Raw genomic sequence first — 17,034 nt, forward strand, 5'->3', positions numbered from 1 at the left:
CAGGTATAGGATATGGTTTGGGTAGGGCGCTCAGGAGGGACTGGATAGAGATAAAGCCTGATCGCCAGGGCCAGATCAGAACAAGCCTTGTATCCCACATTGGATCTGCACAGAGTTTGAAATCCAAAGGGCATGGTCCAGAGGGTTGGCCAAGCTTGGACATGGGGATATATGCTCGTCTTTTCATGGAGAGCTTCAGGTGGTGATGACCCAGGCTCCAGGGAGACCCACCGAAGTCTCAGCTCTCCACTGTGTGCTCCGTGAGATGCTAAAATAGATCCCCCCAAATCAATTCGAGGTTACATTTTATAACAATGCATTCCTCACAGTGCAGTTATACTCTTTATAGGTAATCGTGTTTAATCCTTGCAAGCACTCTGAGCCTAAGACAGACCGTGGACTTTGGCAGTAGGTGGGAGACTTCAAAACCTTGAGCATGTTACTTAATCTCCCTGCATCTCAGTCATCGTCACCTGTAAGATTAGGGTGAAAATAGCCACAAACCCTCATCTTAATCCCTCTGAAAACAAAAGCATTTTGATAAGTTTGCTGAACTTGACCTAAACTGACGTGAAGCTGTTTATAAGTTTTATTTACTCTCTTAGTATGAATATTGTTACATTTTGTGGCAGAATATGGATATGTTTGATCATGGGGATGTTAATAGCCTACTGCCATCTTAACTTTCTACTCTCTGAAAAACTCTGAATTCAAAAACACATCTAGCCCAAGTGTTTTGATAAAGAACTTGAGGACATGTAGTATATGTAAAGCAGAAGATATGTAAAATAATGTACATGAAGGGCCTCCCTAGCACAGTGACATAATAAGGGCTCAGAAATTACAACTATTATCAAAAAGAGGGCCAACTTGACTTTATAAAACAAGGCATGAAAGAAATAGAAATATCTTAAAGGAAATATGTTTTTCTATCTCTGGCCCCTCAAATATTTATAATGATAGTTTTGGAAAATCTGGGGGTGATTTAATTTTTCTAAGCATCATCATGCCTTTATATCATAGGGTTTGCCATCATTCCCCTACTGACAGCAGGAGGAAGAAAATTCAGAGTATTAGTTACCAATGCTAGCAAAGACAGGTGGTGGGAGATTCTGGGAGAGGAAACAGCACGGGTAAGGGAGTGGTGGAGTGAAAGAGGTGTTCAGACAAGGGGGATAAACTTTGCATAGCCTAGAACCCAGGGAGCATGGCACAAAATGCCAACAAATAAAGCCAGGAGAGTGTTTGAGGGAGGTTTTTTATGAAGAGCCTTGAATACCATGGTAAGTTTGTACTTTATCCTGTAGTTCAGGTGTTTTGTTTGTTTGTTTGTTTTTTGGCCGCCTGGCATGCAGGATCCTAGTTCCCCAACCAGGGATCGAACCCATGCCCCCTGCAGTGGAAGCACGGAGTCCCAACCACTGGACCACCAGGGAAGTCCCAGATCAGGTGTTTTCAAACCATTTTATCAAGAGAGTTTTATTGAAACAAAATTTGATTTGCATGGGAGCTCCGTGTACTGCAACCACATACCAATCCGTTTTTATTCTGTGGCCCAAAGACTCTTCTAAAAGGGCAGAACTGATCATCTCACTCCTCATGGCACATTCCTCAAAGACTTCTCATCTAGCTTGGAGTAAAATGCCATCTCCCTGCAGGCTCTGGGCGATGTGGCCCTGCCCACCTCCCCTGCTCATCTCACACCTCCCTGGCTTAGCACCCATGGGTTCTCCAGTGATCTGCAGCCCTCCCCACCTCAAGGATCTTACAAAGGATGCCCTCTCCTTTGCTTCTCCATCCCACTTGCCTAATTAGCTTCTAGTCGTTCAAATCTAGGCTCAGCCACCTTTTCTGGGAGGAGCCTTTCCTGGCTTGGTCAGGAACCCCTGTGATACACTCTTCCACACCCTGTGGACGTCTCCATTCATTAACTGAGGGTTTAGTTGTCTGATGCTTTCTCCCCACTATTCTGTCAACTTTGAGAATGGCAAGTGGCCCCATTTGTCTTGTTCATGACAGTGTCCCGGGCCAATGCCTGGTCGCTAAGCACACCTCCAGCAATTATTTGTTGAAAATACACCAGCAAATACAACAGGAAGACAAATGGGAGAGGGGGCTGCTTTGGGTTGAAATGAGGTTGGAGCCTTTGTTTGAAGCAAGAACGTGGGGCCTGGGATACTTCCCACTAGGCCTACTCCTTGCCCTCCACAGGGGGTCCCTGAGGCAATTTCACTGGGGAACATTCTGGAAGCACTGTGGTAGGTGATGGGATACTCCAACTAACAGAAGGCTTTGTTATTTGGCTTTGGGGTGAGTGTTCTCCAGAGTGTTCTCTTGGCCCAAAGAAACGTTCTGCTTGATGGTCAACAGAATGGATAAATAATTATAGTAGCTTGTGTCAATAGGAAGTATATTTCATTCATTTATTTCAACATCTCTTCTCTCTTGGGTGGGGAAAGACTGTAAAAGACATTAATAGGCTGGCCTCAATTTTACTTTTTTGTGAAAGACTGAGTGTACAGTAGACATTTCTTTGGAAAGTGATTTTGGCCTAGGCCCAGACCATCGAGAGAACCTCCTCTGTGCTCTGCAGATCCATGCACACTTGGGCGCATTCCTGGGTCTGAGATCATGTGACACAGGGCAGCTTGTGTGACTGTCCCTGGTTCAGTGTGGTCAGCTGTGATGAAGTCGAGGGCTCCCTTTATCTGTTAAATAGGGAAAATCAAAGTGAAAATTACCTTTTGATTGAGTAACATTGCTGAAGAAAATCAATAGAAATGGCTCAAGATCCACTGGCACCAGCTCAGTGTTGTGTTGTGGACTTTCAAATTACTGGAACACTGGGTTTCAGGCCTCTTCAAGGCCAGCTGAAAATAAACTGTGCAGTAGTATGTCTGTGCAATCCTAGATTAAAGAGAAAATATATGCTGGCCAAAAGCAAGTCATTTTTCAACCTCAGAATATTCTTTCCAGATTCTAAGATCCTATGTTTGACATGTTTAAGAGGGAGATATAACAGCTGAAATTGTCTTTGTTCAGAACGTAGGAGATAGTTTCGTCTAGTCTTTCAGGAAAGATATAGAATGACATTTTCAGAACAAATCAAAATATATTTTTAGGGTTTTATTTTCCCCTTCAGGAAGAGAATTTGACATGCTTTCCTGATTTGAATTTGTTTGATCTATAAATGGCCTCAGTAATCTGATACGAAACTAGAGTAAATGAACCACTGAGAAAAGTTATTGAAAATGCTGTTAGTTTACCTTCCTACCTTAATAATAATATGAGCACCACCAACACCACCACAATAACTAATATTTATTGAGTGGTTTCTAGGTATATGCTGAACTCTTGACATACATTGTCTTATTTAGTTCTCAGCAATCCTAGGAGGTAGATATTATTCTTTTTTTTTTTAATTTTTATTTATTTATTTATTTTTGGCTGTGTTGGGTCGCCGTTTCTGTGTGAGGGCCCTCTCCAGATGCAGCAAGCGGGGGCCACTCTTCGCGGGGTAGATATTATTCTTAATGCCAGTTTTCCAATGAAGAAACTGAGGCACAGAGTGTTGGGGGCACTCACCCAAAGCCACACAGCTGTAGGTGGACAAGCAGGGATCTGACGTCCCCAGACTTGCCCTCCTCACCATGTGCTTGTGTCCTCTTTCCCCACAGGGCTAGCATCGTACAGAAACGCATCATTTATTTTCAAGATGAGGGCTCTCTGACCAAGAAACTTTGTGAACAAGGTAAGGATTTGTGGACGTGTGGGTGAGAGAGGGCTAGATAAATGGAAGGTGGCTCATTCAGTCCAAGCATTCAGCTGCAGGAATTAAGGCAGTTGGGCTTTCTGTGTTCCTCTGGGTTCTGCTTCCTCACGTAGCTCCGATTTTTAATCTGGCTGTGTGCTGTGGATAATTGGATCTGCCTTAAACTCTAATTACTCTGCTTGATTCCCTGGGTAGGAGATATGTACCTTATATTGGTGTCGTCGTCTCCTTATTTTTGTGAAACAGTGATTATTCTGAAGAGGTTCCTTGGAATAATTCACAGGACTTAATTAAGGAACGCACAATTGTGTACCTTTAAAAAGTCCTTTAACAGTTGTCTGGAGTAATCACTAGCAGGAACTTGTGGGACACCCAGGCAGGAAGGGGGGGGATTTTCTCTGGGGAAACGGGGATGTCAAGGGGGCACTGACGTGATCTCACCTCGTTCAAGGATCTGGTCCTTGGATGTGCAGTCTCATCAACTCCCTCTTCTTGAAGGTGTTCTAACAAAGCTTATAGGGACCAAGGAGACTGAGGAGGTTGGAGCGGAGTCCTGGATTCAGATCCAGCTGACTTTCAAATCCTGCCCCTGCCCTTCCTTGTCATGCAGCTTAATGTATGTAAAGTAGTGCCGTGCCTCCTTGGTACATAGTAAATATATATATTGATATGTATATTGATATGTACACATACATATATACACGCATACATATGCATATATATACACACATGTATATACACATACATACATATATACACATACATATATATATTATATATATGTGTATGTGTTAGCTATTGTTATCTACATTCCAAAGCTTATCTATTAATCCACCATGAAAAAGTAAACTTTGAAACATCGAAATGTGTTTAGAAGTCATTAGAGAACTAAATGAACATGGAAAATGTTCTGAAATTATACATCTTCACTCTTTCATTTCTATTAATTTGTGCAGACTTTTTGTTTACATTTAGAACAATTTGTGTTTTCAGAAGAAATCATTCTATTTCTAGCAAATTGTAAGCTACTAAGAAAAAGAAAAGTTGATAAAGGTCTTCTGGGAAAATAATAATAATAACTGATTTTTTTTTAGTGCCTGCTACATGCCAGGCACCATTCTAAGCACTTCACATGCCTTAATCATGTCATCTGCATAACAATCCTATATGGTAAAGACTATTATATCATACCTATTTTATAAATGAGAAGCCTGAGACATGAGAAGTTTAAAGAGCTCACTCAACATGATACAGCTAGTAGGGGAGGTCAGAGTTTGGACCTAGGAGCCATTGCCCTAACCACTGCCTTTCTATCAAAGTGACTACCTCCCAATTCAGTAGCTTGGATTGTTACTTTGGGTAGGTCAAAGCATAGGTCTCCCTGTAGATGAGCTGGAGCAGAAACTAGGTCCTATGTGGAGGACTGCTTGGAGAGCATGGAAAGAGCCAAAGGGGAGAGAGTTGGCTGCGCTGCATTAGGGTCACGCCTGCCAAAGGCGCCAGAGAGCTGCAACCTGTGGGCCAGCGCCCTGGGCAGTTTCCAGGTGGGCAACACCATGCATGGCTGTTGAGGCTTTCCTGTATTTCATAGTCCACAGATTCACTTAGCCTTTCCCCAGACCCAGAACGTCTCAACTCTTGAGGCTCTTGGTTCCTAATGGACAATCCCATCCCTGCCCAGCCTCCATGAGACGACATCCAGGTCCCGTGGGTTAGAGTTGTGGCTATTCTAGCTCACCTCTTGGTTGGCTAATCATGGCCACTGTGGTGAGGTTTTGTTAGTTTGACTCTCAGAGGACAGCCTTATTTCCCAGATTTGAGGGTTCCTAGAAGACACTTCACTGTCAGCCCCATGTACTGACAGCAACCATCAACTAAATTGCACTTTCCAAAGCCTCAGTCCTGATGTTGTGAAAGCCTTGTCTAAGCTATGAATATGCTAACATCCTGCAGATACAGTGTCAATAAAGTGACCTTGCAAATCTCTATTGGTTACCACTTCTGAAGCAGAGATCCTATCAAAATGACTAAGCACGAATCTGTATAAGAAGACCTCTTTCCAACAGCAACTTTGTGGACAAAAAAAAAGACCCGGCAGGACTTGGGCTATAGGATCATTAGGTGCTGTTGTATATGATCCCTGGAGACAGCAGACTCATGAGGAAATCCATCAGTTAGCAAAGCAGATCCTGTACAGAAAGTCTTTAAGATATAAGCATAGAGCAAAGGGATTTTTCTTAAATATGTATGCCCACTTGATTATCTCCAGCTCTTTCATTAAGGTATTCACACTCTTTGTTAAGTCAAATCAAATCTATCAAGGAAAGGAAGAGAGAAACTAGTATCTATTATTTTTTTCCTCAGTTGAAGCTATTTATCCATAGGGGAAAATTAAGAATTGCACAGATTAAAAGCAATGGCAATCATTATTTTTTAAAAGAAACATAAAACATTAAGCTACTTACAATTAAAAACAGAGAAACATAAAATATTCCAAAAGGTGACCTATAATAAGCAAATGCACACATATACTCTCTTTAATACCATGTCATAGACAACTAAGGGAGAGAGACAAAGAGAGGAAAAGATGAAGGGAAGAGCAGAGATGAGAGGAAAATGTGGGCAGAGAAGGGATCATGAGAAAAAGAAGACAAGGGAAGAGGAGCAAAGAATAAAGGATGACAGTAGAAAAGAAAGCTGATGGATTAAGAGTAGAAATGAGGGGGGAGGGGACAGCTTGGGAGATGCTGCAGGGCCTGCAATTACCTGTATTGGGCAAGCCCTGCACCGTTAGGAGAAGAGGGGTAAGTTAACACTTGTTATCACTGCCCTTTGAAAACCTGATTCATTTTCAGTGGGCTTTTCCTCAGTAGGAAACAGTATGTCTGTTTTTATTTTCAAACTTAGAAATTTATTTTTTAAATGGAAGCTTATTTTCCTTTGGAATTCCAAAAGGTTTATTATAAGTGCATTCCCTTGAACCCCTGGATGCATCTTTAAGTTCACTACTTATATCTGAGAGCCCTTTTGATAAGGTAAAGCTACCAGTTTGCCTTATTTTGGTTTTTTGAGAGATTATTGCTGCCTCATTTAACAGCGCCTAGTAGTTACAATTGAAACCCCAGCATGTATCTCTTAGCTCTGAATTCCTTTTTCAAAACTAATTTAATTTTTTTTAACAACGTAAGTGATCATAATGGAAATGTGAAAAGGAAGAACCTTCAGGAGTTACTCATATATGCTACCTTTCCTGAAATATAGTCAATAGTGCTTGTCCCTTAAGTATCAAAGTGGCTCACACAGGAATCAGATCTGGACTTCGTGTACATAAGGCAGTGGGAAGATTTCTCCTAACACAAACAATGCTCTAGCCTCTTCCTAGTGTACAAAAAGTAGCCAAACAATGATTTCTATTTGGGGGGGGTTTCAGATCTCTTCTTCAGAGATTCTGGAGTTATGTAGGGAGGTAATTTTTTAAATGTACCATTCTTCATTTGAAAAAGCAAAAAGAGAAACACACACCAGTTTCTCTCATTGGTGTTTATGCAGACCTATCCAGCAGAAGGTCTTTCCTGCAGTGATATAGTGTAGAGGTTAAGAGCATGGGCTGTAGACTCAAAAAGACCTGAGCTCCAGTTCTGCCTACACCACTTTCTAACCCTGTGGCCTTGGGCTGGTCACCTAATCTGCCTCAGTTTCATGATCTATAAAATGGGGTTAACCAAAGTCCTGACCTCCTAGGTTTGTCAGGATCAAATGAGACAATATATGGAAAGGGATCGGCATGTATGAGGACTCTATACAATATAGTTATTATTACAATATCCCATACTTTTGTCTCCATCCTCGAACCCAGAATTCGCTTCTTCCACCCATCACTGGTTTTGCATATTCAAACCAAATGAACCCAGTGAATTCCATAAGGAAGACTTGTAAAATGCTCTTCCTAACACTCAAAAAGATTTTTATACTCTTTGTTGCTGCTCTTTATATAATAGTTAAGAATAAATGTCCAACTTGCAAAGAGAGAGAGAACATTTATGTTAATACCTCCAGAGGAAACAAAGAAAAAGCAATTGAAGCAAGTTGCATCTGTAGACATTGTTTCATCTTGCAGGAAGCAGAACAGACCAAAAGCAACAATGCACAGTTAGGGATGTGGGCTTGACAGTCGGAAATACTGAATTTATTCATGTAATCTTTCTCCACTTATCAGCTATTCGCAGTTAAAAGTGGGGGCGGATTGGGAATCTTGAGTTTTTCCCGGCTGCTTCTATGCTCAGAAGTAAACCTGAATTTATGGACATATTCCCAAACCCCCAACCCTCCCAGTAAACGCTCTGAAAGCTTGATAAGAAGTGACGTGACTATACGTGCATATCTTTTTAGAAATAATTTTCAGCAGTTCTTTACGTCCCTCTGCTTGTTCTCATTGCTCTCCTTCAAAGCTTTTTCTGGTCCTGGCAATTTGGCCCCAGAGAATATTCCTTAGAGAAAACACACACAGGCATATTCCTCTTAAAATTTGGTGGAGAAATCCTGTTGTGTGAGGGGTGGGGAAGGAGATTCGGGCCCAGAAAATATATATCAAGATGGGCCCCCATCCCAAATATTCTGCCTTATTGGTCCCATAGGTCTCCTCACATTATTAGAGCAAATGTTCTGATGTTTTTTTAATTTGCAAAATATATAGTTATCACCCTTAGAGGTATATAAAATCCTTTATAGCTGGACCTGGTTCTGAGTTATTAATCGGTGAAAACTGTACCTCATCTTCTTTTCCCAAGCCTTCAAGACAGAACGAGACCGAGATGGTGCTGTCCTATAAATGACTCACCGCTGCTTCCTAACTTGGTTACTTTCCTGACTCTTTCAGACTCCACATTTGACGGGGTGACTGACACACCAATCCTAGACTGCTGCGCCTGTGGAACTGCCAAGTACAGGCTCACATTTTATGGGAACTGGTCTGAGAAGACACACCCAAAGGATTACCCTCGTGAGTAGAACAGCTTCCTTATGGGTTGGGGGAGAGTGTATTACAAAGTTCTGGTTGTGGGATATACTAGCTTCTCCTTCTTACCAGTGCATTCATGAAACACATTCCAAGAAAGTGAATTCATCGAGACAGGCAGATATAATAGTCGTATGCTTTCAGCTTCTTTGCAGAGCATTGTTCTAAGTGTTTTCTTATCTGTGATTTAAAAAAATATTCCTGAGGTCATGCTGCTTATCTTCAGGTCAGATATTTGGTAACCTCAGTCCTCCTGAAGTGGCTCTGTCCATACAACCAGCCTATTTGTGCTGGAAAGAACTGGCGAAAGGGACCACCTGCTCTTGACTGCACAGGCCAAGGTCAACAAATACTAGCATCCTCAGCCATAGCGTGTATCGGTAATATATCAGATACCACCTTAGAATCCTAATTACACCATGCTCCTGGTAGCCAATACGAATCCATGAGAGTTGTCAGGCAACCCCAAACTTGCTGTTTTAGAGTAAATCCTTAATCAGGACCCTACCAACTCCCTTTTATCAAACAGCTGTCTCATCAAATGCCTAACATGTGTCAGACACTGTGCTAAACACTAGAGATATAACAGTGAATAAAAAAGACACAACCCATGTTCTCATGCAACTCAGAGATTAATGGGGAGACATACACTAATTAAATAATCACACAAATGATATGAAAATTATAACTATGAATAGTGAGCTTACTGAGTGGCAAGCATTTTTACATATGTTGTCATTTCATCCTCAAAATAACCTTTTGTGGGCTTTTGTGAATGAGCTCACTGGAGATCACAGAGACATCATGATTTGCCCCTAGTCCAATGTAAGTACAGTCGTCCCTTGGCATTCGAGGGGGATTGGTTCCAGGACTCCTACAGATACCAAAATCCATGGATGCTCAATCCCTTATATGTGAAATGACGTAGTATTTGCATAAAACATAGGCAGATCCTCCCGTATACTTTGTCATCTCTAGATTATTTATAATACCTAGTAGCATGTAAATAGTTGTAAATACAATGTAAATGCTAGGTCAGTAGTTATTGTGTGGAAAATTCAAGTTTTGTTTTTTGAGACTTTATGGAATTTTTTTTTCAAACATTTATGACCCGTTGTTGGTTGAATCTGCGGATGCAGAACCCTCAGAATGAATGGCTAATGGTAGTGGATCCAAGATGCAGAAGGGGTTTGTCAGGCTCCTTGTCCTGCCTTTTGTTTGGATTGCCTTTGAGACCCAGTGTAGCCCATTCTTTCTAACTGTGGGTGGAAGGATGTCCATGTGTGGCACTGAGCATGTTTTGGTTCACTGTGTGTTTTAGTCTTGTTCACTTCACTTTGGAGTTGCCACAGCTGGGAAAGAACAGGGAGGCTGGAGAAAGAAACTAAAAAGAGGGATTTGGGTCAGCCCCAAAGGGAGTGGGGGCAAAGGGTACGTGGTTGGGACTTAAGAAGACCCAGTCTAGACCATAACCTACATGGTCCCCAAACAGCCCACCCAGAGGAGACTCCATTTCTTGGCAGATCAAGAACCTTATTGTTTAATTTTAGCCACATGTAATCAAGGCTGGAGATTTTAGAAGCCTCATGCTAGTTCATTCTTCTGACTCTGGGATTCAGCTTGATCTGCTTCAGCTGATGTGGGAGACCTGTGTGAACAAACTTGGACTCTCTGCCTGGAGGGGAAAAAACCACTTGGAACAAGCATGATGGAAAAAATGTCCTCTAGTGCCTCACATCCACTAACCCAGAGGAAATAAAATGTTAGGGGCCCATTACTCATCTTCTGTAATCCTAAGGCGTTTCTTGCTCTTTTCTGTTCTGACACTGTTATTTCCAGAATTTTTTTTTAAGGGTACAGACCATTGTTTCTGGGTCTTTGGGCCAAATCAAGTACAAACCTATACAGAATTTCTGCGGAGTTGTTGGGAGTTTCTTAATATGTATAGCAGACATGTGTTTCAAGTCCCCCAGAATTGTTTCATTGTCAGATGTCAGAGTGTGTCCTAATTTTTGGTTGGAAAAAATTTGGCCACTATGTTCAGAAGAGCATTTATCACATCATACTGTAATTATTTCTTCAGGAGCCCTTCTTCTCCACCAGACTGAGAAGTCCTCCAGGACAAAAGCCACGGCATGTTCTTCTTTCATTCTTAGTGCCTGCAAATACCTGGGGCCTCCCCAAGTACTGGGTACTGATTGTTGGACTCAGAGTGGCATTCACCATGACCCGGGAGGCAGATTTTTAGCCCACATTAGTCATGATGGTCAGTATCAAGCAGGGACAGGCCTGGACTTTCCCTGGACGGAAAGGGATGGACTTGGACACTAGGGGCACTGGAGGCAATTGGAAGGGCACAAGAAGGTGCCCTTCAAGGTCTAATCAGGACCGTGAGAATTCAATATTCACAAAAGTGATTTCTGCCAATCTTAGGTAATAGACGATTTTCATTTTACCCCTCCAGGGATGATTCTGTCTTGATAACCAACCCTGGCCATTTAGCCCAATTAAGTCATGACACTTCTCAACAGTAGTGCAAGCTGATACGTGACAGGTCCTCCTCTTATTAATTACTCATCCCAAATTCCACTTTCTCTGCAAGCATCTCAGAGCAGGGCCCTTTTTATGGGCTTAAAAATTATTGAGAACTCCAATATACTTTTGTTAATATGGATTGTGTCTCTCAATATTTTACCATCTCAAAAATTAAAACAGAAATTTTAAAATGTCACTTATTAATTAACTTTAAAAGTAACATATAATGAATTAGCAATGATTAAATTATTACATGTTAACATATTTTATGAAAATAACTATATTGTCCAAACGAAAGAAATTTAGTAAAAAGGGCATCATTGTTTTACGTTTTTGCAAATCTCTTTAATGCCTGGTTTAATGGAAGACACCTGGATCCTCATATTTGCCTCTGCATTTAACCTGTTGTGGCATATTTTTTTTTTTTGGTTTAAGTATATGAGAAAATTCTGTCTCACACAGATATGTAATTGGAAACGGGAAGAATATTTAAATAACCTTTTCAGATAATTACAGATAATCTTCTTTGATGCTACACCAAAACGCTGCAAATGGTAGTTTCTTAAAGGAGAATTACAATATAGAATGTGAAACCATATCAATGAACTTACACTCTGTTACATTAAAATGTGTTGCTTTCCCCTTGCACTTTGAATGCATCTTTCACAAGTGAATGATTTTATAACATCATCTATTAGTCATTTGGAAAATATTGGTTTACTGAGTTATGCAGATAATCCAGATATTGAGACATTTCATTATACAACATCAAAAATCATATTCGTTAAGATCACTTCCAGTCTCATCAGTAAAGTGTTTAAGTATTGAAAACCTATCAAATTCATGGTGGTGGATACAAGTTTCCCAAGATCCCAAGTTTTGCTTGAAAGCTCAAATTTTATCATTGGCAGCAAATACCGTCAGGTGTTTTTCTTGAAGTGACAGGCTTATTTCATTTTTTAAGAAAATGTGTGCCAAATTCTTAAGGCTGAATAACCATAATCTGTCATTTGTTCTTTCAAGTAAAAATGATGTTTTATGACAATGAAATTGTCCAGCTTGCACCTCAAGCAATTGCACAAGTGCTTTTCTTCAAGACAGTCCCAGTACTCAGTATATAGCAGAAGGGCTTTATGTGTATTTCCCAATTAGTCACGGAGAATAATAAAAACATGTATACTCAAAGGTAGAGAGTTAATAACATTAATAATGTTTATTGTTTCATCAAGGCCATTCTTAAGTGAAACTGACTTTTGGGGCTTTTGTTTGCAGCAAGTCCCTGGCGGTGAGGAATACATTAATGACTAATACAGTGCAAGGCCATTGCCTTGACCCGCACTGAGTGCCAGCAGTTTTACTCATGATTGCTTTTGCCCCATCAGTGTTAATGTCGACACATTACAAAAGGCAAATTTTGTCTTAGTATTATTATGAAAATAGTTTTCACCTCATAGGTCCCTCTGAAAGGGCCGGTGGTGGGGCAGGGCAAGGGGGGTGGTCCCAAGGGTCTGTAACCACACTTGAGAACCTCTGCAATAGGATAAGATAGCAGCCTAAGGGGTCTGTCCTTCAGTCATCTTTGGGAACTTGCCTTTGAGAATTCACATTGGACTCTGCACCCTGTGCTTTCAGCCGTCTCTTGTGGTGGGCCACATCTGCAGGTGGCTCTTCTCAATCATTATACAAACTGGTTTGTTTCTAATGCTGTTTCTGGGGTTCCCTCTCTTGGAAAACAAAGTACTCTCTGTATCCATGATACCCTTCTCTCTTGGAGGAACTAACTAGGCCTGAGGTAAGGAAGGCAGGAAGATGGTATAAATGACCTCTGGCATTCCCTCCGATTGTAATGCCATAAATCACTGCTGGCCATCTGGAAATAGTGAAATCTTTTTTTTATTATTATTCATTCAATCATTAATTCATTTATTTGCTAAGTGAAATCTTTTTAAAACACTCCTAAGTGAGTAGTATCTAGAAATCCATTTGAAGGCTGGATCATGCAATTTTACCTCCTAATTTTATAAGTAAAAAAAAAAAAAAAACCCAAGCACCAAAAAAAACAAAAACAAAAAAATTAAGGGCTCAGGTCACATAGCCAGAGAGAATTCAGAACCAAAATCAAAGCTCAGATCTTCTGTTTCCCTTTTGCCTTCCTCTGGGGACTGTCACAAGGCAGTCTTCTCTCCTCTGCAGTAAAATTAAATCTCTCATTCACAAAGCATCTTTTAATAAGGCCCTGCTATACCACCATGGTCTCAACTGCTACCAAATTCTGAATAGCTTGGCCGCACTCTACGAAGACCTGTGCTGCGGAGAGCATAACTTAAGAAATCAGAGGTCTGGATTCGCTGAGCCTGAGCTGAGCTCTGGAACCCTGCAGTGTTAGGAGAAGCGCATGCCCCCCAGGGTCTGTCCTTGGTACTGCGAGTCTGTTGTGCTCCAGGAGCTTTCGTTCTTTACAGGAACATGGTGACCAGGCAGTGTTACCGCATAGGGATGTCCCAGGGGCTGGAGATAGGCCCAGTCTTCACCAGGAGATTGGGAATTGCCTAACAGATGCTGAGTCTCTTTGCTCTCTTATGCTGAACACAGCGTCTGGGTTTTTGACAAATGTTTCTACCCCACAGAGACTCTGTAATCTCCCATGACAATGTCAACTGCCCCCATTTTTGATATAGCATCGATTTTAACACCATTTGACAAATACACATTGATGAAAGGGACATTTTTTTCCAGGAGCCAATTATTTTTTTCATTTGGCAATACATTGCCTAGAATATAAACATGGCCACTGGAATACTCTACAGAATCAAAGTTAGTTTTACCATGAATTCAGCCATCTTTTCCATTGGGTCACTTAATTTTTAAAAATTATTAATTCTTAAATCCAATCACATGAAAGACTACCATTCTAATACTTGGCAACTGCTTTCATTTCTTCATATATTCAACTGTGTACAGAGTTTCTACATCACATTTGAACACGTCATGTCCTACTTTCTGCATTTGATTTTGTTTCCATAGTCATAATTTATTACATCAGCTTTCTCTAAACCACATATCTAACTGTTCTTTTATTGAACGTTTAGGTGATGTTAGGTCTTTTGCTAACACAGAAAGCATTGCAATAAAAAACTTCCTTCTTCAAGTCTTCCTCCATTCTTCCACCTTCCTTTGAATTATTTCCTTGAAATAATTTCCCAAGAGTAAGACTGCTGGATCAAAGGATATGGACTTTTTTTTTGGCTCTTGAGACATTTTGCCAGATGCTTCTCCAAAACATTTGTATCAATTCACCATGTTAAAAATAATGAATAAATACATCTGTTTCTTCCAGCCTCTTTAGCATCCAATATAACTTTTTTCATTTGGGTTTGGCCAATTCATGGTTATAAAAAAATTAATCTTATTATTTTAAATTGACATTGGTTTAATTACTAACACACTTGAATCTTTTTTCATGTTTATTGTCCTTTGTCTTTAAAGCCACTAGGGTGTTGGCAGGAATCAAGCTTGATTTTGCTCATTTACCTCCCCAGGGCCTAGCTCATTGTCTGGCACATTGAAAGCCTCTCAATAAATAGTGTTGATGAATGAATGAATGATGAGAAGCAGTTATGAAATGAGCAAGGAAGAAAGTGGAGGGAGATGAACAATGAAAAAACACTGAAGAGGTTGGGGCAGGAGGGAGAGAGGACCTTATATGGCTGCTGAGTGGGACCACATTGGAAGGGGCAGGTACTGTAAGGGAAGATGGGTTAGGAAAATATTGCAATGATTATGGTAGCTCCAACTAAGGCAGTGGATGTGGTGATGGAGAGAATGGATAGTTTTGAGATGCCTTTTAGAGGGAGATTCTGTCATGGATTAGATGTGGAGGAGTGAGAGAGAGAGAGAAGCATCAAAGCTGACAAGCCAGGTTTCTGGCTTGGAGATGGAGGTATTCTTTCTTCTTAAAATATTCCTTGATATTGTCTTTCTATTTTATAAATGATTGTGAAATCATTTTTATCAAGTTCTGTAAAGGATCCTGCCAGAATTTTAAGTGGGATTGCATTAAATCCTCAAATTACTTTGGGAAGAATTGTTAGCTTTATAATATTTAGCTTGCAGAGTTTCTTCCCATTTAAGAATAAGACCATTTGTGGGTTTCCTTAGTCCAGTTCCTATAACAGTGATGAGCCACATGTGGACCACAGCCCCCTTCTCTTGATCTAACTTTAGAAACAATTAAACATTCAACAAACAATAATTCTACTTCTTCCCATCAGCACTGGGAAATCTCTTTCCAAGCTGAGTAATGGTGCCCATCAGAGTTTCCCAGCTGTGCCACTACCAGGCTGAGTCACAAACAGAGTATGTTGCCAGGAAATAGAATTTGGTACCAAGCACATGTGTCATGACACACCGTTTCAATGAAAGAAGGAGCAAAGAGAACAGATTAAATAGTTTCTTCTCCCTTTTCTCCTCCCTTCTCTCCATCTCTCTGGGAAGTCTCATGGCAACAACTCACTATTGTATGGATTGAGATCGGAGAAGGACAAATCAACAATCTGGTCTTCCCATTAAACATGCAGATTGAATACACACATTAATCACTGTCCTTTCCTCAAATTCCATAAAAATAACACTAGAGGAATATATGTGTATCCACAAAGACAAGAAAAGAGGAAAGAAGGCCACATCATACAAGAGATGTTGTCAGAATCTGGGAAGATGAAAGACAGATGGACAAGTGGCAGCTGCCTAGTAGAGCAAGAGAAGATGAATCCTAAGTACCTGCACAGAGGGTAGTGTAGAAGGACCGAGCCCGTTCATTGTACAGAACACAGGAACAGAACCACATGCTTGGCACAATGAATGAAAAAGCGCTCAACACAACATCATGAAAGTTTAGAATAATGGGGAGAGGGACAACCCTAAAAGCATTCAGAAAAACGGGTAACAAAGGATCAGACCTCTTTAGAGCAACACAAAGATACACAACGATGGAATAATATCAGACTCCAAGCTCGTGGTTATAAATTCTCAGGGGAGGTCTTTTGTTCAGCCCAGAGTCTAGGTGGAGACAGAGAAGCCCTCTTGTCATCTCCATGTGCTAGTTCAGTTTCTTTCTGGATCACTTTTTCACTGAAAGTTTATTTTGTTTTGATAAGAGTGTGTGTAATAGGTAATTTCTGCTTTTCTGTATTTACAGAGTTTTGTTTTGTTTTGTTTTTAATAACCTCATATATGTTTACTTTAGAAAGCCTTTTATCTTCTTCCACGCCAGGTGCCAAAGGATATGTTCCTTAATTTATGGAACATGAGCATCATTGGTCCATGCAAGGTCCCTCTGGCTTTGTTTTGTTTCATTCCATCTATCCCACATTTATTGTGATTACAGTCATGTTAAAAAATTTTTCTGCCATCTTATTTTATATTTTTTGAAACTACTTCTTTTCTTTCCATTGCCTGAGTTCAGTTTTCTCCTGCTGGCTTAAAAGTTATTTGACTTATTTTTTTTGTTCTTATGGTGGTTGCCTTTAATTTAAGACACATGCTTGTGTTTATTTACCTCTATTGATTTCATAAGCATTTTAATATTTATATCTTCCCTGAACAAAAAACAAGAACATTAGCATGCTCTCATTCCTTTGGTCTCTGTGATCCCTGTACCCAAATATACACTTCGTATTGATTATTTGATAAAACTTTACTTCTGAATTGTTAT

At 40.4% G+C, this 17,034-nt stretch overlaps 1 protein-coding gene across 2 annotated transcripts in view; it reads left to right on the top strand.

Annotated features, from left to right (window-relative positions):
• SPON1 (spondin 1) overlaps positions 1-17,034 on the top strand; it is a 269,169-nt gene that overhangs the window by 110,942 nt on the left and 141,193 nt on the right. For both annotated transcript variants that reach the window (XR_009504657.1, XM_059931183.1), the window contains exons 4-5: positions 3,678-3,751; positions 8,649-8,771. Coding sequence is in view for 1 of the 2 variants with exons in the window: in XM_059931183.1 (XP_059787166.1) it covers positions 3,678-3,751; positions 8,649-8,771 (197 nt within the window). In the remaining variant the exon portion in view is untranslated. The remainder of the gene's footprint in view (positions 1-3,677; positions 3,752-8,648; positions 8,772-17,034) is intronic.

The sequence above is a fragment of the Balaenoptera ricei genome, chromosome 8, assembly GCF_028023285.1.
Source record: "Balaenoptera ricei isolate mBalRic1 chromosome 8, mBalRic1.hap2, whole genome shotgun sequence".
Lineage (NCBI taxonomy): Eukaryota > Metazoa > Chordata > Mammalia > Artiodactyla > Balaenopteridae > Balaenoptera > Balaenoptera ricei.